Below are 18,306 nucleotides of genomic sequence, written 5' to 3'. Positions count from 1 at the left end.
CATTTCAGAATTCACATGCATTTTTTTACTGAAATGTCTTCATCTGGTTAGTGATTGGTTTTATAGTCATTTGGTTTCTGACCCAAACCACTTAGAAGTGCCTTACTGTGACTTCCGTGTATTTTCTTTAAACGTGTAGGTATCCTGGAGGTGCTCTACTGTGTGCTCATTGAAAGTCCTGAGGTTCTGAACATCATCCAGGAGAACCACATCAAGTCCATAATCTCTCTTCTGGACAAGCATGGAAGGAACCACAAGGTGTGTTTGAGTCTCTCATTTTCCTGCTTGATTTACAGAAGTGCTGTCTCTAGGTTCTAGATGTCCTTCGGTCTCTGTGTGTGTGCAACGGTGTCGCTGTGAGGTCCAATCAGAACCTTATCACTGAAAACCTGCTGCCGGGTCGCGACCTGCTGCTGCAGACCAACATTGTGAACTACGTGACCAGGTACTGGAAGAGCTGATGGTGAAGATGTGGTGATGACGGTGATGATGATGATGTGTCCTGTGTGCTCAGTGTTCGGCCAAATATCTTTCTGGGCACATGCGAGGGGTCCACGCAGTACAAGAAGTGGTACTATGAGATGATGGTGGACTACGTGGAGCCCTATGTGACGGCGCAGGCGTCTCACCTGCGTGTGGGCTGGGCCATGACAGAAGGCTACAGCCCCTACCCTGGAGGCGGGGAGGGCTGGGGGGGTAACGGCGTGGGAGATGACCTCTACTCCTACGGCTTTGACGGTCTCCACTTATGGTCAGGTAAGGCGATTCCCTCAGCTCCGTGTTTAGGATCTTTCCCGCCTGTGCCCTCAGACCATGCCGTGCGCTGTCCTTCAGGCACCGTCCCTCGCCAGGTGGCCTCGCCCAGCGCTCACACTCTAGCCGCTGACGATGTGGTCAGTTGTTGTTTGGATCTGAGCGTGCCCAGTATCTCCTTCCGCATAAACGGACACCCGGTTCAGGGCATGTTTGAGAACTTCAACGTGGACGGCCTCTTCTTCCCAGTCATCAGCTTCTCAGCTGGAGTCAAGTAAGAACAATGTCGGCTAACTATCGTCAATAATTTAAGATTCCACCCTCCTGTCTCTCCAGAGCTCGTTTCCTCTTGGGCGGTCGTCATGGAGACTTCAAATTCATGCCCCCGCCCGGCTACGCCCCGTGCTACGAGGCGCTGCTGCCGAGGGAGAGGATGCGCATCGAGCCCATCAAGGAGTACAAGCATGACTTCAGCGGCGTGCGGAACCTGCTTGGGCCCACCCTGTCGCTCACCCACACTTCCTTCACACCCTGCCCGGTGGACACAGTCCAGGTAAACCCCCTCCCACCCACTCCCACAAGGACAGCCAAAGTCATCATGTGTTTCTTTTGTGCACCCCTGTTGTAGATTGTGTTGCCTCCGCACCTTGAGAGAATTCGAGAGAAGCTGGCGGAGAACATTCACGAACTCTGGGCCATCACCCGCATTGAGCAGGGCTGGACTTATGGGACTGTGAGTATGGAGTTAGGCAGCAACATCCATGTTTATCTAGCTGTCCTTAAAACTCCTCAGTGCCCCTCTTGGTTGAATTCGAGGCAGTGGTCAGAACCTGAAAAAGTGGAATATTGTGATAGATGCGTGACTTTTTAAACACATATTATTATATAAATATAAATAAAAATATTAATATTTATATTAATAAATATAAATATTATTATTTTTGCTTCACAGTTCAGAGATGACAACAAGAAGCTTCATCCGTGTTTGGTGGACTTCCAAAGTCTCCCCGAGCCTGAGAGGAACTACAACCTGCAGATGTCTGGAGAGACTCTCAAGTCAGTTTCTCTTTCTTAAAGGGATTGTTTGCAGATGGCTGAAGATTACGTTTTGTCAACCATAAAATACAACACCACCACCAAAATATTTATTTTTCACAGTTATGAATTGAACTGCATAGAACTTCAATTGAATAAGATACATCTGTCGGTCGAATACACACACACGAGCACGCAAAAGCAGTTTCAAGGAAGCCATCAATAACTTTCAGTCATTTTCACCAGGACCGGGGGTGTCCAAAGTGCAACCCGGGGGCTGTTTGCGGTCCATAGCTTGTTTTTTATTGGCCTTTGGTACAAAAAATTGTAAAAAAAATAGAGCAAAGGGGCAAAATTGCAAGAGAAGACCAGATCAGTTACTCCTTGTCACCTCATCATCATGTGACAGGACTCTCCTGGCGCTGGGCTGCCATGTGGGAATGGGTGACGAGAAGGCGGAGGAGAATCTTAAGAGGATCAAGCTGCCAAAGACGTACGTCCACTCATACGTTTGACTGTAACAAGTACTTGATGTATGGTTAAAACAGATTGGTCCCTTCCACAGCTATGTGATGACCAACGGATACAAGCCTGCACCACTCGACCTCAGCCATGTCAAACTGACACCCAACCAGAACCAGCTGGTGGAGAAACTGGCAGAGAATGGGCATAACGTCTGGGCAAGGGACCGCGTACGGCAGGGATGGACTTACAGCATCGTGCAGGTAACGTGTTTACTTTATTCAGAAATCCACATACTCTATATTGCATGTTTGTAAATCCATACCCTTCTTAGGACATCCTTAATAAGCGAAACCCTCGTCTGGTACCCTACAACCTGCTGGACGAGAGAACCAAGAAAACCAACCGCGACAGTGTGAACAACGCGGTCCGCACCCTCATCGGCTACGGCTACAACATCGAGCCTCCGGATCAGGAGAGCAGTGAGTCCTCCTAGAGAAACACACCTTAAACCCAACATCTGCTAGACTTCACTTACTTCACCTGCTCCGGCGTCCTACAGCTGGCCACGGCCTGGAGAACATCCGCGGGGACAAGGTTCGAATCTTCAGGGCCGAGAAGTCGTACGCTATCACGCAAGGGAAGTGGTACTTTGAGTTTGAGGCCGTCACCACGGGGGAAATGAGAGTTGGCTGGGCTCGTCCGAGCGTCCGATCGGATACAGAACTGGGAGCGGATGAACTTGCTTATGTCTTTAACGGCAATAAGGTCAGTCCGCCTTCTGTGATTCTTCTAGCAATCTGTACATGAGCAGATGATATGTGACTAAAAGCAGAATACACATTATTTACATGTTCGTATTAAATGACAACTTTCTTACCAATATCCTCTACTCTGATACAATAGATACTTCACTACTACTATGCAGATATGCTGATAACAACTGATATATCAGAAAACAGGGATAAAATATTTTTAGTTGTTTTGGGGGTTATTGGAACCCCAAAATGGGGAAATTATATTGTAGAATGAATCTTTCTGTAAACACGTCAACGTCACCTGACTTTGTTTCACAGTTTTTCTTTCACAACATGTTTTGTTAATTTTTTTAAATGTGATGTCTGCCAAAAGCCTCATTCTTGTAGAATCACCGATATTCAGATAATGTCAGGTAAGGCCTTTATTTGTTTTTTTAACTCTAGGCCAAACTGGGAAATAATGCCAGCAACATTTTTTTTGTTTTGGGGTAAGACCCCCAAAATGTGGGAATTACTGTATATATATATATATATACAGATACCATCCAGCACTTTATTACACATGCTGATATTAACTGATTTGTTTGAGGGTTAATCGAACGCCGACCAGTCCTGGGTGTACCCCGTCTCTCACCCAAAGACCGCTGGGATAGGGTCCAGCATGCCCCTAATTAGGTCAAGTGGTAGAAAATGGATGGATGGGTTAATGGGACACCCAAAATTTTGGAATTGCTGTATATTGTAGATGATTTGCATATGCATTATTAAATGACAACTTATCAATATCCTATATACTGATACTTATAGGTTATCACATGGTTTGTCTGGTATCAGGCCAGGTATCATGCCCCCAAGTGTCAGTATGTGATGATCTTATTATCACATACTATTTAATCATGAGCTTATTATCACGTACTATTTAATCAAAAGACCATTTTGTTTCCAGAAAATGTTCAGTTTATTACATGTATTATATCTAAACAGTGTAAACACAACAATTGCGAAAATATTTCAACAATAATATTTTATCAACAGTCTTATCTTATCAATGTCTGACAATTAAAGTTCCATTAATCAAGTTTGGATTTTTTGGTGACCGGAGAAGCACTAGGCACTAAGTACTCGTGTGCTGTTCTCTGATTGGTTGTTTCACGGGCACGATACCAGAGCAGCGCGCTCTGAGTGGACAGCTACGGGGGCTGATACTGGACATGGTTAAACTCTATATTTTATCAGTATCACTGCCCTGGGCTTTGACACAGTATCATTTCGGCCTTTTCCCGTATCATTCATGGGCGGTTTCTAGGGTACAGGGCCAATTAATACTGTAGTATGTGATAACATCCAGTATATCTTAATTACACATACCGATATGAACTCATAGATCAGAACACAGATATACAACAAATGTGTTTGTTTTGGAGGTTATAGGACACCCAAAATGGGCGTGTTTTATAGTGGAATGGATTTCATTGAACTCCAACTGCACTAAAGAAGACATCTGATCATCTTCAGGCACAAAGGTGGCACATTGGCAACGAGCCCTTCGGTCGCCAGTGGCAGTCGGGTGACGTCGTCGGTTGCATGATTGACCTGACGGAGATGAACATCATGTTCACCCTCAACGGCGAAATGCTGATCAGCGACTCTGGCTCGGAGATGGCTTTTAAAGACATTGAAATTGGGGAAGGTGAGGATGTTGTACGCTATTGGAACGGTTTGTTTGGTTTGATGCAGTGTGCCCGTGTACGGACCTCTTTCAACTTTGGAATCCTTTCTTTCCTGATCAGGTTTTATCCCGGTGTGTGCACTGGGCCTGTCCCAGGTTGGAAGGATTAATCTCGGTCAGAATGTCAGCAGCCTGCGCTTCTTTGCAATATGTGGTCTTCAGGAGGGATTCGAACCCTTCGCCATCAACATGAAGCGAGACATCACCATGTGGTTCAGTAAAAGTTTGCCTCAGTTTGGGCCCGTCCCTACCGATCACAACCACCTGGAGGTAACCGCCTTCTAACGATAACAATCATAAAAAATATAAGCCACTCGTCTATTTTGTTATCTGTCCTGAAGGTGTCTCGCGTGGATGGGACAGTGGACAGCGCCCCCTGTCTCAAGCTGACCCACAAGACCTTTGGGTCGCAGAACGCCAACACAGACATGATGTTCCTCAGGCTCAGCATGCCTGTGCAGTTTCATGAGACCTTCAAGATCCCAGCGGGCACCACGCTGCTCACCCGTGCGCTCACCATACCCGAGGACGAAGTGGTGGTGGTGGAGCCGGATTCTGAGTTTGAGGTGCTAAAGAAGTCTGCCAGCCGCAAGGAGCAGGAGGAGGACAAGAAGGAGCCGTCTGTGCCGAAGGAGGTCTCTGTGGAAAATGAGAAGGACACAATTTCCGAGAAAGGAAAGAAACGAGGGTGCGCTTCAGTGGTGTCGTCCTGAATCGTCGTAAAGAAAGTACATCTGAAAAATGTCTTCTGTGTCACAGATTTTTTTTCAAGGCCAAGAAGGCAGCCATGACACCTCTCGCCCCTCCTCCCGCCCCTCCCACTGTGCCTCGCTTGGTGGAAGATGTGGTCCCTGATGACCGAGATGACCCTGAGATCATCATGAACACCACTACAGTGAGATGCTGCCACACGGTCATGTTTGGAGATGTTGTTCTTACGTTTCATGTCATTTCCCATCTAGTATTACTATTCTGTGAGGATCTTTGCCGGGCAGGAGCCTTCCGGTGTTTGGGTCGGTTGGGTGACCCCTGACTACCACCAGTTTGATCCCAACTTTGACCTCAGCAAAGTGCGGAGTGTTACCGTCACTGTTGGAGATGATAAAGGCAACATACACGACAGGTTTGTTCATCTGACACGTCACTGCTGTATTTGCCGACAGGACGCTAACAAAATGCATCGCCTTGGTAACGCTCTAGAGCTTCTATCATCTCACGTGAAATTATGTTTTTCCACAGTATGAAGCACAGTAACTGTTACATGGTTTGGGGAGGGGACCTCGTCAGCACCCAGCAGACCCGCTTCAGCCAGGAAGACATGGTAGTCGGTTGCCTTGTCGATCTGGCAACGGGTCTCATGACCTTCACGGCCAATGGCAAGGAAATTAACACCTTCTACCAAGTAAGGCGATGTCTTCGATGTTTAAGTCATGATCGCTAAGTAAAAACCGTGTGTATTTTGTCTCAGGTGGAACCCAACACCAAGCTGTTCCCCGCTGTCTTCATCCAGCCTTGCAGTCAGAACATGGTGCAGCTGGAGCTGGGAAAACTCAAGGTTGGATGCTGAAGCTTACTCCCCTCTTTTTCACTGCTCATTTCTTCCTCGTCAGAGCCTAAAGCAGGATTATCCAAATAAATTGGTCGCGGGGCCACATTTTCAGAAAACTAAGGACAGGGGTTTATTCACTTTACACTTTTACTTTAGCAAACAGAAAATACAATATATTTGTATGGAAAGTTGGAAAATCATCATTTGAAACAGACACACAGTGTTGATGGTGGTAAAAATATCCTCCATATGACAGGAGCTCTGATGTTACTGCAGAAACAATAGTCAAAGATCCTCTATGACAGAGGCACATTGTTGTTCTTGACGACCTACTGAACCCCACCAAAAACACATTAGTCAAAGATCGTCCATAAGACAGGAGTGCCCTGTTGTTTAGACCTTCTGCAAAAACACAAGTCAAAGATCCTCTGTATGACGGGAGCATTCTGCTGTTTTTAAAGATTCACTGCAAAAAAACTGTGTCAAAGATTCTTTATAAAACAGGAGCGGCCTGCTGCTTTCAAAGACCAACTGCAAAGTGCATGAGTCAAAGATCCTCAATTTTTTTTTTTAACCTTTGACCTACCGCAAAAATCATGAGTTAAAGATCCTCTATTTGACAGGAGCGCCCTACTGTTTTCAAGGACCTACGGTAAAAACGCAAGTCAAAGATCCTCTATATGATAGGAGCATTCTGCTGTTTTTAAAAATTCACTGCAAAAAAAGCTGCGTCAAAGATTCTTTATAAAACAGGAGTGGCCTGCTGCTTTCAAAGACCAACTGCAAAATGCATAAGTCAAAGATCCTCAATTTTTATTTTTTATTTTTTTAACCTTTGACCGACTGCAAAAATCATGAGTTAAAGAGCTTCTGTTTGACAGGAGCGCCCTGCTGTTTTCAAGGACCTACTGTAAAAACGCAAGTCAAAGATCCTCTATATGACAGGAGCATTCTGCTGTTTTGAGGACCTACAAGAGAAAACCCCCCATGCTTGTAAAGGATCCTCTATATGACAGAAACGCCCTGCTGTTTTAGAATCTTCTGCAAAAACGCGAGTCAAAGATCCTCTCTATGATGAGATCTCTGCTGTTTTGTTGTTGTTTTTTAATAAATCACTGCAAAAACAGGGATCAATGGTCTGACAGGAGCGCACTACCCTTCTACTGGGAAAAATTACTTTCTAAACAGAACGTACTGCAAAACCCCTTTTCAAAGATTCTCTCTATCTGACAGAGCGCTTTGCTTGCGAAGTTTTGACCCCAAGTCATGGACCGCCAGTTGAATAGGGCCGCCCTTAACCTTCTCCGCTCTGTCCGCAGAATATCATGCCCATCTCGGCAGCCATGTTCCGCAGCGAGCGCAAGAACCCGGTGCCCCAGTGCCCCCCCAGACTGGACGTCCAGATGCTGACCCCAGTCATCTGGAGTCGCATGCCCAATCACTTCCTCAACCCTGAGGTGGGCAAAGTGAGTGAGAAGCTGGGCTGGATGGTGGAGTGCACCGAGCCGCTCATTATGATGGCGCTGCACATCCCGGAGGAGAACAGGTGGGATGAAAACAGCAAGCAGACCTTCCTTAACTGTCCAAAATGTCCTGCGAAGAAGAATTAAGGACCTCGGTCCATCTTCTGGTTGATTCATATGCTGCTGAAGTGTGTCTCAAAATGTAAGACGTCTCAATCCTTAGTTGACGTGCATATCTGTGTTCAGGTGCATTGATATCCTGGAACTGTCTGAGCGTCAGGATCTGATGAAGTTCCACTACCACACGCTCATGCTCTACTGCGCCGTGTGCGCCCTGGGCAACAACCGGGTGGCTCACGCTCTGTGCAGCCACGTGGACGAATCCCAGCTCTTCTACGCCATCGAGAACACCTACTTGCCCGGACCGCTCCGAAGCGGCTATTATGACCTTCTCATCAGCATCCACCTGGAGTCGGCCAAACGGGCGCGCCTGGGCACCAACAAGGAGTTCATCGTGCCCATGACGGAGGACACGCTCAGCATCAAGCTCTATCCTGACGCTAAGAAGGCCCATTCCCTCCCCGGTGTCGGTCTCACCACCTGCTTACGACCGAAGCTGCATTTCTCATCCATCAACTTTGTGGGAATGGATCCTGACCTGTACACACTCAGCCCCATCTTCCCTCTGCAGGTGAGATACCGCTTTAGTTTCTTCCCAGGCATAAGCATTAGCTGCCTACTTTATTTGAATTCAAATAAAATACAATTTGATTTTTGTCTTGACTTCCTCCCGGCAGGAACTGAAGACGCGGGCCATCAGCATGTTAACAGAGGCTGTGCTGGACGGTAGCCAGGCCATGCGCGACCCAGTGGGAGGCAGCGTGGAGTTCCACTTTGTCCCAATCCTGAAGCTGATCAGCACGCTGCTCATTATGGGCATCTTCAACGATGAAGACACCAAACATATCCTGAAGATGATCGACCCCAACGTGTTCAGTGGAAAAGAAGAAGACGAAGGAGAAACGTCGGAAGCCCAAAGCGCCGAGGTGAAGGAGGAGGCAGATGAACTGGAGGATGAGGGTATGGGTGAGGAGGAGGAGGAGGAGCTGAAAGACCTGATGAAAGGAGAGCATGAAGACGATGAAGAAACTGAGCAGAAGGAGGAGGGACAAGAGGAGGACAAGGAGGAGGGAGAGGCCAAAGGTGGCAAGGTGGATGGAGAGAAGGCAGAAGAAGAGAAGGAAACCGAGATGGTGGAGGCTGAGGTCAAAGAGGACGAAGAGGGTCTTGAAGAGGGATTACTCCAGATGAAATTACCAGAATCCGTCAAACTTCAGGTTAGTCTGGTGACAAACCTCATTCACCGTGATTCATCCTCGTTTCTCTAATTATTTATTCCAAACTCTGCTCCGTCCCAGATGTGTACACTCCTGCAGTACTTCTGCGACTGCGAGCTACGACACCGCGTGGAAGGCATCGTCGCCTACTCAGACAATTTTGTCCACAACATTCAGGACAACCAGCGCATTCGTTACAACCAGCTGATGAGAGCCTTCACCATGTCGGCGGCTGAGACCGCACGCAAAACTCGAGAGTTCCGCTCCCCGCCACAGGACCAGGTAGAAGCCGCTTTTTATTTCCATACATGCAGCATAACTTTGACCTCTCTAAAGCCAACCCTCCTCATCCTTCAAGCTGAGGAAGCGCGTCTACATAATCCACGCTGCTTGCTTGTTGGAATTCCAATAAAAATGGAACATTTTCACACAGAGGGCGTAACATTGTACACGTGTGCTGGACATTGTAGGCTTTTATGTACCGACTTAGCGGAAATGAGATGTTTTTTCTGGGCTATTTCTAAAAATAGTCTAGTGGTTGGCGCGCAGACCTCACAGCTAGGAGACCAGGGTTCAATTCCACCCTCGGCCATCTCTGTGTGGAGTTTCTCCCCATGCATGCGTGGGTTTTCTTCGGGTACTCCGGTTTCCTCCCACATTCCAAAAACATGCAAGGTTAATTGGCGACTCCAAATTGTCCATAGGTATGAATGTGAGTGTGAATGGTTGTTTGTCTATATGTGCCCTGTGATTGGCTGGCCACCAGTCCAGGGTGTACCCCGCCTCTCGCCCAAAGACAGCTGGGATAGGCTCCGTGAGGAAAAATGAACCCTTGGTAGAAAATGAATGAATGAATGAATTGCAAAAATTAAAAAAAAATTGTGCGGATGTGAATGCTGAATTGCAAATAAGTGGAGATCCACTTTGCCACTGTGAGCTTTGTTTTGCTGAAATTCCCTCCTCCATGCTGCCTTATCTCTCCTTTTAAGGTTCTTTTACTCACCAACTTTAAACACAGCCCAGAGGATGAGGATTGTCCCGTGCCCGAGGATGTGCGTGATACCCTAGCAGAGTTTCACAACGATCTCCTGCTTCATTGTGGTGAGGACATCTTGAAAGATCTGACCTCAGAGTTACTCCTGTCTTGTTCTAAATCCCTCCTGAAATGACCCAAAGGCATACATGTAGAGGAAGAGGCTGAGGAAGAGGAGGTGGACACCTCACTGAGAGGAAGACTCCTCAGTCTGGTGGATAAAATTAAGAGCTTGCGTAAGAAGAATGAGGAGGAGAGGCCTGAGGCAGAGGAGGAGCCAAAACCTAGTAAGATGACACACGATATGCCAGTTCAGCTAATGTGAATCACATGACTTGATAAAAAAACGACTTTGTGTCCCTTTCACTAAGGCACCCTTCAGGAGCTCATCTCCCACACCATGATCCATTGGGCCCAGGAGTCGTTCATCCAGAACCCGGAGCTGGTTCGCCTGATGTTCAGCCTGCTCCACAGGCAGTACGACGGACTCGGCGAGCTGATCCGAGCGCTGCCCAAAGCCTACGCCATCAATGCCGTGTCTTATCAGGACACCATGGACCTGCTGGAGTGTCTGGGGCAGATCCGCTCACTGCTCATTGTCCAGATGGGTCCCGAGGAGGAGCGCCTCATGATCCAGAGCATCGGGTCAGGATGTGTGCACATTTGTGACCACTGGAAGTGAAATCCATCACGCGCTTGAGCCGAATTATGTCTTTTTTTTTAGGAATATCATGAACAACAAGGTTTTCTACCAACACCCCAATTTGATGAGAGCTCTTGGAATGCATGAGACCGTCATGGAGGTGATGGTCAATGTGCTGGGCGGAGGAGGAGATTCCAAGGTACAAAAAAATGTTTCAATTTTAGTATCAGTCCCTACATTAACAAAAAGCACATTTTCTCCACAGGAGATCCGATTCCCGCAAATGGTGACCAACTGCTGCCGCTTCCTGTGTTACTTCTGTCGGATCAGCCGGCAGAACCAGCGCTCCATGTTCGACCATCTGAGCTACCTGCTGCAGAACAGCGGCATCGGGTTAGGTCAGTGGGGAGACAAGGGCTTCTGAAGCGAAACTAATAATTACAGTCTTGGCAAGCATTATTATTCATTTCAGTATTGTTGTGGTGTGCATATCGATTGTGTCTTGAATAAAAAATAACTATGCTTCTCGTCTTCTTTTTTCAGGTATGCGTGGTTCCACCCCTCTGGATGTGGCGGCGGCGTCCTGCATTGACAACAATGAGCTGGCCTTGGCGCTGCAGGAGCAGGATCTTGAAATGGTTTGAGAACAGATAAAAAAAAAAAGGACAATACAGTAGATCCCCTGCAGGGTTAGGGTTAACCAAACAGGTGGTCATCAAACCAAATTGTGCAACCAAAAATAACACAACAAGTAAGACATGTGAACACAATATAACTGCACCATACAGACTATGTTGGTTTTGAAATTGCACGATTATACATGCAAAACAATACTATTTTATACTATTTTTTTTCACAGTATGCTTTAATGTAGTACAAAATAGTATTGTTTTACATGCATATTTGTGTATAAGCGTCTATTTCAATACCTGCTTAGTGGTTGTGGTGTGTGTGGGGGCAAATGAGATGGGTTTTCTACCAATAAATGCTGGATATGAAGATTCTGAGCACATAAATGACGGTTTCCCCACAAGTAAAATCTGTAAATGTGCGGGGATCCACTGCATAAACACAAAGAGAAAGCCGTCCCTTTTCTAATCTACCACAATGTCTCGTATTTGGATGTCGACGTAGGTGGTGACATACCTGGCCGGGTGTGGGCTGCAGATGTGTCCCATGCTACTGTCTAAGGGCTACCCTGACATTGGCTGGAACCCCTGCGGAGGGGAGAGATATTTGGATTTCCTCCGCTTTGCTGTCTTTGTGAACGGTAACATAGACAGTATGGTACACTTGGTGCTCTTGTCCAATAGTCACTGACTTGTTGTCTGACCCCACAGGAGAGAGCGTGGAGGAGAACGCCAACGTCGTGGTGCGTCTTCTCATCCGCCGACCTGAGTGTTTCGGCCCGGCGCTTCGGGGAGAGGGTGGGAACGGCCTGCTGGCCGCCATGGAGGAAGCCATTAAGATCTCAGAGGACCCAGCCAGGGACGGACCCACTGTCAAAAAAGACAGACGCTTCATGTGGGTTTCATGTTCAAACCAGTTCAGTCTCTCCAACTTTATCTCACACAATTTCTCTTTTATCAGGTTTGGTGGTGAGGAACAGCAGGAGGAGAACCGAGTGCATTTGGGAAACGCCATCATGTCCTTCTACTCGGCCCTCATTGACCTGCTGGGCCGCTGTGCACCTGAGATGCATGTGAGTGTCTCTGATGCTGTGTGTGCTTTCTGGCCTTCAGGTGCACAATTTCACCTGTAAACCTTCACGCCCACTAGCTGATCCAAGCAGGAAAGGGTGAAGCTCTGAGAATCCGAGCCATCCTGAGGTCTCTGGTGCCCATTGAGGATCTGGTGGGAGTCATCAGCCTGCCTGTGCAGATTCCTGCTCATGGCAAAGGTGAGTCTCGGCTAATTGTGGCTAAGTACAGTGAAGAAAATAAGTATTTGAACACCCTGCTATTTTGCTATTTCTCCCACTTAGAAATCATGGAGGGGTCTGAAATTTTCATCGTAGGTGCATGTCCACTGTGAGAGAGATAAACTAAAAAGAAAAATCCAGAAATCACAATGCATGATTTTTTAACAATTTATTTGTGTGATACAGCTGCAAATAAGTATTTGAACACCTGTGTATCATCTAGAATTCTGACCCTGAAAGACCTGTTAGTCTGCCCATTAGAAGTCCACCTGCACTCCATGTATCATCCTGAATCAGATGCACCTGTTTGAGGTCGTTAGCTGCATAAAGACACCTGTCCACCCCATACAATCAGTAAGACTTTAACTTGTAACATGGCGAAGACCAAAGAGCTGTCCAAAGACACCAGAGACAAAATTGTACACCTCCACAAGGCTGGAAAGGGCTACGGAGCAATTACCAAGCAGCTTGGTGAAAAAAGGTCCACTGTTGGAGCTATCATTAGAAAATGGAAGAAGCTAAACATGACGGTCAATCTCAATCGGAGTGGAGCCCCATGCAAGATATCACCTCGTGGGGTCTCAATGATTCTAAGAAAGGTGAGGAATCAGCCCAGAACTACACGACAGGACTTGGTCAATGACCTGAAAAGAGCTGGGACCACCGTTTCCAAGGTTACTGTAGGTAATACACTAAGACGTCATGATGTGAAATCATGCATGGCACGAAAGGTTCCCCTGCTTAAACCAGCACATGTCAAGGCCCGTCTTAAGTTTGCATATGACCATTTGGATGATACAGAGGAGTCATGGGAGAAAGTTTTATGGTCAGATGAGACCAAAATAGAACTTTTTGGTCATAATTCCAATAAGCGTGTTTGGAGGAAGAAGAATGAAGAGTACAATCCGAAGAACACCATCCCTACTGTGAAGCATGGGGGTGGTAGCATCATGCTTTGGGGGTGTTTTTCTGCACATGGGACAGGACGAGTGCACTGCATTAAAGAGAGGATGACTGGGGCCGTGTATTGTGAGATTTTGGGGAACAACCTCCTTCCCTCTGTCAGAGCATTGAAGATGGGTCGTGGCTGGGTCTTCCAACACGACAACGACCCGAAGCACACAGCCAGGAAAACCAAGGAGTGGCTCCGTAAGAAGCATATCAAGGTTCTAGCATGGCCCAGCCAGTCTCCAGACCTGAACCCAATCGAAAATCTTTGGAGGGAGCTCAAACTCCGTGTTTCTCAGCGACAGCCCAGAAACCTGACTGATCTAGAGAAGATCTGTGTGGAGGAGTGGGCCAAGATCCCTCCTGCAGTGTGTGCAAACCTGGTGAAAAACTACAGGAAACGTTTGACCTCTGTAATAGCAAACAAAGGCTACTGTACCAAATATTAACATTCATTTTCTCAGGTGTTCAAATACTTATTTGCAGCTGTATCACACAAATAAATTGTTAAAAAATCATGCATTGTGATTTCTGGATTTTTCTTTTTAGTTTATCTCTCTCACAGTGGACATGCACCTACGATGAAAATTTCAGACCCCTCCATGATTTCTAAGTGGGAGAAATAGCAAAATAGCAGGGTGTTCAAATACTTATTTTCTTCACTGTATGTGGATATGCATTGTTTGACATGTCCTCTCCACGCCACAGACGGACAGATTGTTGAGCCCAAGATGTCTGCCAGCTTTGTTCCCGACCACAAAGCCTCCATGGTGCTCTTCCTGGATAGAGTGTACGGCATCGAAAACCAGGACTTCTTGCTTCATGTGCTGGAGGTCGGCTTCCTGCCCGACATGAGAGCCGCAGCTTCTCTGGACACTGTGAGTTGAGGAAAGGCTGGGTTGGATTAAAGGAGTCCAAGCCTGTTCATTGATATTGGATCCCAATGATACTTGTATATGATCATAATATTATTTTAATAAAAGCCTGCTGGTATGAGAGGCGAAACGTCTTCTAGGACGACCTGAACATTCCAGTTGTGATGGAGTCAGTCCCTGGGAATAAAGTCAGTGATACCTCTGTGGTTGCAGGTGTCGTTCAGCACGACTGAAATGGCGCTGGCGCTGAATCGCTACCTCTGCTCGGCTGTCCTGCCCCTGCTCACCAAGTGCGCCCCCTTATTCGCCGGCACCGACCACCGTGCCATCATGATCGACTCCATGCTCCACACCATCTACCGCCTGTCCCGCGGCCGAGCCCTCACCAAGGCCCAGAGGGACGTCATCGAGGAGTGCCTTATGTCGCTCTGCAAGTCAGTCTTCTTGGATGGAAAAAGTGAAGTCAGTGACTCTTTCTCACGACACTCTCTTCGCAGGTATCTTCGACCTTCTATGCTTCAGCACCTGCTCAGAAGGCTGGTGTTTGACGTGCCCATCCTCAACGAATATGCAAAGATGCCGCTCAAGGTTTGCCTCGCATTTCTGTTCGGTGTTAGTTCGCAGAAAGTCAATGATTGTTCTTTAGCTTTTGACCAACCACTACGAGCGCTGCTGGAAGTACTACTGCTTGCCAAATGGGTGGGCCAACTTTGGGGTGACGTCAGAGGAGGAGCTCCATCTCTCTCGCAAACTCTTCTGGGGAATCTTTGAGTCTTTGGCTCACAAGGTGGTCGCAAAACTCTCTTTACCTCCCGCCTGTACACCATTGCTAACCCTGCTCCTCTGTTGACTTCCAAAACGCCAGAAATTTGATGCAGAGCTCTTCAAGATCGCCATGCCATGCCTGTGTGCCATAGCCGGAGCCATCCCGCCGGACTACGTGGATGCTAGCTACTCCTCTCACACTGAGAAGAAGGCGTCAGTGGATGCTGAGGGCAACTTTGATCCTAAACCGGTGGAGACCACAAAGTGAGCTTATAGCAGGAAAGGCTGTAAATATGCAACAGCAAACCTGAGCCACAAGGTTCATTGTTACTGTTAACAAGTAAAACAGGTCAGTCTTGATAACTTCACAAATAAGAATCCATAAAAATAAAGCTGCAATTTGGAAAGCTTAACATTTCAACGTGGCACAAATATCCGAGTTTGAAACTCTAAAAGAGTAATACAAAGTGTAAATTAGGCTCACTTGCATGCCGATATCATAATTGTCTGAAAAAACGATACTGATATGATTTGATCTTATTTTTATGCCAGTATCGGACATCCCTAATGATAACCTAAGCCTATTTCCTGACAGCACCATCATCCCGGAGAGGTTGGATGTCTTCATCAACAAGTATGCAGAGCACACGCATGACAAATGGGCATTTGAGAAGGTCAGTCGTGTCAACCTTCAACCATCTTTTGCACGTCACCTCTGGTTTTCCACACTCATGGCCTCGCTCTTATGGATTTATGCACAGATTCAGAACAACTGGACCTACGGAGAGGTGTTAGATGAAAACGGCAAGACTCACCCGATGCTGCGGCCGTACAAAACCTTCTCTGAGAAGGTAAGAGCCTGATTCTGCATCAGCTCTGTGAACTAACCTCCAGGAGGCTTTAGATGTATGTGTTGACTGTTGTATGTTCTTTTGGCTGTGCTTCTCAGGACAAGGAGATCTACCGCTGGCCAATTAAAGAGTCCATCAAAGCCATGCTGGCGTGGGAGTGGACCTTGGAGAAAGCCCGGGATGGCGAGACAGAGGTGGAGAAGAAGGCCGCCACACGAAAGATCTCCCAAACCGCACAGGTAATCTGGTATTTTTAATCAGTCTTTCTCCAGGATGATGATGATGATGATGATGATGATGATGATGATGACTATCCTCTCTGTCTCCAGGCCACGTATGATCCCAGCCATGGCTACAGCCCTCAGCCTATAGATATCACGGCAATGGCTTTGTCTAGAGAGCTGCAGGTTTGCATCCTTCATCTCATCATACATGGCTTTCTGCAGAGCTTCACCAGCTTCTTCTGCTTCTCCGCTCTGTGCAGTCCATGGCCGAGCAGCTGGCCGAGAACTACCACAATACCTGGGGCCGGAAGAAGAAGTTGGAGCTTCAGTCCAAAGGTGGGAAAGAATAGTCTGTCTATGATATAATGAGTTGCTCGTCGCTAGGGGCCTTTTTAAATCCGTAACGTCTCCTTTCAGGCGGTGGCACCCATCCTTTGCTGGTACCTTACGACACGTTGACCGCTAAGGAGAAGGCCAGAGACAGAGAAAAAGCTCAGGACCTCCTCAAGTTCCTCCAGCTCAACGGATACGCTGTGACAAGGTCAGACGTTTTCTTCCACCTTTTCAGTCCAAGTGACGCCACATCACACTTCATCTCGCCGTCCTCAGAGGCATGAAGGACATGGAACAAGACATCTCCTCCATTGAGAAGCGTTTTGCCTACGGCTTCCTCCAGAAGCTCCTTAAATGGATGGACATCGCCCAGGAGTTCATTGCTCATCTTGGTGTGTTGGAGAGACACACACTTCCCAGCATGTGTTGCTTGAAGGTCAAAGGGTTCCTGACATCATTCATCAACTTTGGTTTAATATGTTTATATATTGTTTATAATTATGTTCTGCATAGTCCAGTTTTTGAAAGCGAATGGTAAATTTGAAAAAAATGCTGTTTTTAGTTGATGGCCCCAAGCTAGCTCTCACAGTCCAGTTTAATTTCTGGAAATGGCGTCATCAGGGTGACACGTCTGAGCTAAAGCAGTGTAAAGAAATGCTTCTTGAGTTAGATCGTCCACGTGGTTCAGTATACTCATTCATTCATTCATTTTCTACCGCTTTTTCCTCACGAGGGTCGCGGGGGTGCTGGAACCTATCCCAGCTGTCTTCGGGCGAGAGGCGGGGTACACCCTGGACTGATCTGGTTCAGTATACTTTTCATCAAAATAGTAATCATGTCAAAACGTTGTGTTGCTGCTGGATGTTCATGATGACGGAATACCTTCACATGAAGCATTTAGCTTGAAAGTACAGAATCAACTCACTTTGAAAAAGGGTGCTATTCCGCCGGTACAGAATGAAAAAGGACGAGAAGACCGACATCAAAGTTGCCACAGAACAGAGCAAGTCATGTCTTGTTTACATAATGTAACCAGAATATAAGACAATGTTTTTCAAAGCCAATTTTTAAATTTTATTTTTATTTATTATTTTTGTGTTTTTCAAATCATGTTTTCAATATGAGAGAAATAATATCTGGTAGTCCATAGGCAAGTCCTTTTAATGTCTGCAATTGCCGAGCAGTACTTGGAACTACATGATCATAGATGACCACAATGTAGACCACTTGGCATATTCTTCACAGTGCTGTAAAACATTATAAATGTTATATAACCATCCATATGGTGACAAAATCCAAAATACAGCAGGCTATAAAAACCTTATATACTCATTCAGAAGCCCATTAAAAACGATCATTAAAGCATAAGCAACTCCACTTACCATTCTGTGTTTTCAAGGTGACCAATCTTCATCTTTATGTTCTAAAAGTTCTCTATTTCATCTTCAAATGTTTCTCCCTTCTTTTCCCCTCAAACTGTGGACCCATGGCTCAAATCTTAATATCTATATAGCTATACCTATAGCTATAATAATAATCTCTAAACATTCTCTGTCTCGTACAGCGCTGTTTGTTGACCTGAGTGATAGTACTCCCATGACATCACTTCCAGAAATAAGACTGAACT

General features: G+C 46.6%; 1 protein-coding gene across 10 annotated transcripts in view; it reads left to right on the top strand.

Annotated features, from left to right (window-relative positions):
• ryr1b (ryanodine receptor 1b (skeletal)) overlaps positions 1-18,306 on the top strand; it is a 66,005-nt gene that overhangs the window by 16,862 nt on the left and 30,837 nt on the right. For 6 of the 10 annotated variants that reach the window (XM_058079403.2, XM_078792715.1, XM_078792713.1 and 3 more), the window contains 44 exons: positions 140-258; positions 312-445; positions 515-756; positions 835-1,027; positions 1,090-1,306; positions 1,382-1,486; positions 1,706-1,809; positions 2,198-2,281; positions 2,354-2,513; positions 2,585-2,732; positions 2,813-3,018; positions 4,524-4,698; positions 4,799-5,007; positions 5,079-5,425; positions 5,497-5,632; positions 5,700-5,860; positions 5,977-6,139; positions 6,206-6,292; positions 7,606-7,832; positions 7,996-8,440; positions 8,547-9,086; positions 9,168-9,368; positions 10,076-10,187; positions 10,263-10,406; positions 10,491-10,764; positions 10,844-10,961; positions 11,028-11,160; positions 11,306-11,400; positions 11,897-12,032; positions 12,103-12,286; positions 12,353-12,464; positions 12,542-12,662; positions 14,340-14,509; positions 14,720-14,940; positions 15,004-15,094; positions 15,153-15,293; positions 15,372-15,535; positions 15,867-15,945; positions 16,033-16,122; positions 16,221-16,361; positions 16,452-16,529; positions 16,607-16,682; positions 16,764-16,887; positions 16,956-17,071. In XM_058079403.2, coding sequence (XP_057935386.2) covers positions 140-258; positions 312-445; positions 515-756; positions 835-1,027; positions 1,090-1,306; positions 1,382-1,486; positions 1,706-1,809; positions 2,198-2,281; positions 2,354-2,513; positions 2,585-2,732; positions 2,813-3,018; positions 4,524-4,698; positions 4,799-5,007; positions 5,079-5,425; positions 5,497-5,632; positions 5,700-5,860; positions 5,977-6,139; positions 6,206-6,292; positions 7,606-7,832; positions 7,996-8,440; positions 8,547-9,086; positions 9,168-9,368; positions 10,076-10,187; positions 10,263-10,406; positions 10,491-10,764; positions 10,844-10,961; positions 11,028-11,160; positions 11,306-11,400; positions 11,897-12,032; positions 12,103-12,286; positions 12,353-12,464; positions 12,542-12,662; positions 14,340-14,509; positions 14,720-14,940; positions 15,004-15,094; positions 15,153-15,293; positions 15,372-15,535; positions 15,867-15,945; positions 16,033-16,122; positions 16,221-16,361; positions 16,452-16,529; positions 16,607-16,682; positions 16,764-16,887; positions 16,956-17,071 — 7,323 coding nt within the window. Of the gene's footprint in view, positions 1-139; positions 259-311; positions 446-514; positions 757-834; positions 1,028-1,089; positions 1,307-1,381; positions 1,487-1,705; positions 1,810-2,197; positions 2,282-2,353; positions 2,514-2,584; positions 2,733-2,812; positions 3,019-4,523; positions 4,699-4,798; positions 5,008-5,078; positions 5,426-5,496; positions 5,633-5,699; positions 5,861-5,976; positions 6,140-6,205; positions 6,293-7,605; positions 7,833-7,995; positions 8,441-8,546; positions 9,087-9,167; positions 9,369-10,075; positions 10,188-10,262; positions 10,407-10,490; positions 10,765-10,843; positions 10,962-11,027; positions 11,161-11,305; positions 11,401-11,896; positions 12,033-12,102; positions 12,465-12,541; positions 12,663-14,339; positions 14,510-14,719; positions 14,941-15,003; positions 15,095-15,152; positions 15,294-15,371; positions 15,536-15,866; positions 15,946-16,032; positions 16,123-16,220; positions 16,362-16,451; positions 16,530-16,606; positions 16,683-16,763; positions 16,888-16,955; positions 17,072-18,306 lie in introns of all 10 variants that reach the window. The other 4 variants (XM_078792717.1, XM_078792716.1, XM_078792712.1 and 1 more) reach the window with 1 other exon arrangement.

The sequence above is a fragment of the Doryrhamphus excisus genome, linkage group LG8 (genome assembly GCF_037039965.1).
Source record: "Doryrhamphus excisus strain RoL-2023G ecotype Guam linkage group LG8, RoL_Dexc_Guam_v1.1, whole genome shotgun sequence".
In the NCBI taxonomy this organism is placed as follows: domain Eukaryota; kingdom Metazoa; phylum Chordata; class Actinopteri; order Syngnathiformes; family Syngnathidae; genus Doryrhamphus; species Doryrhamphus excisus.
Note: the sequence above shows the minus strand (reverse complement) of the source record. Positions and strands in the feature narration are given on the sequence as shown.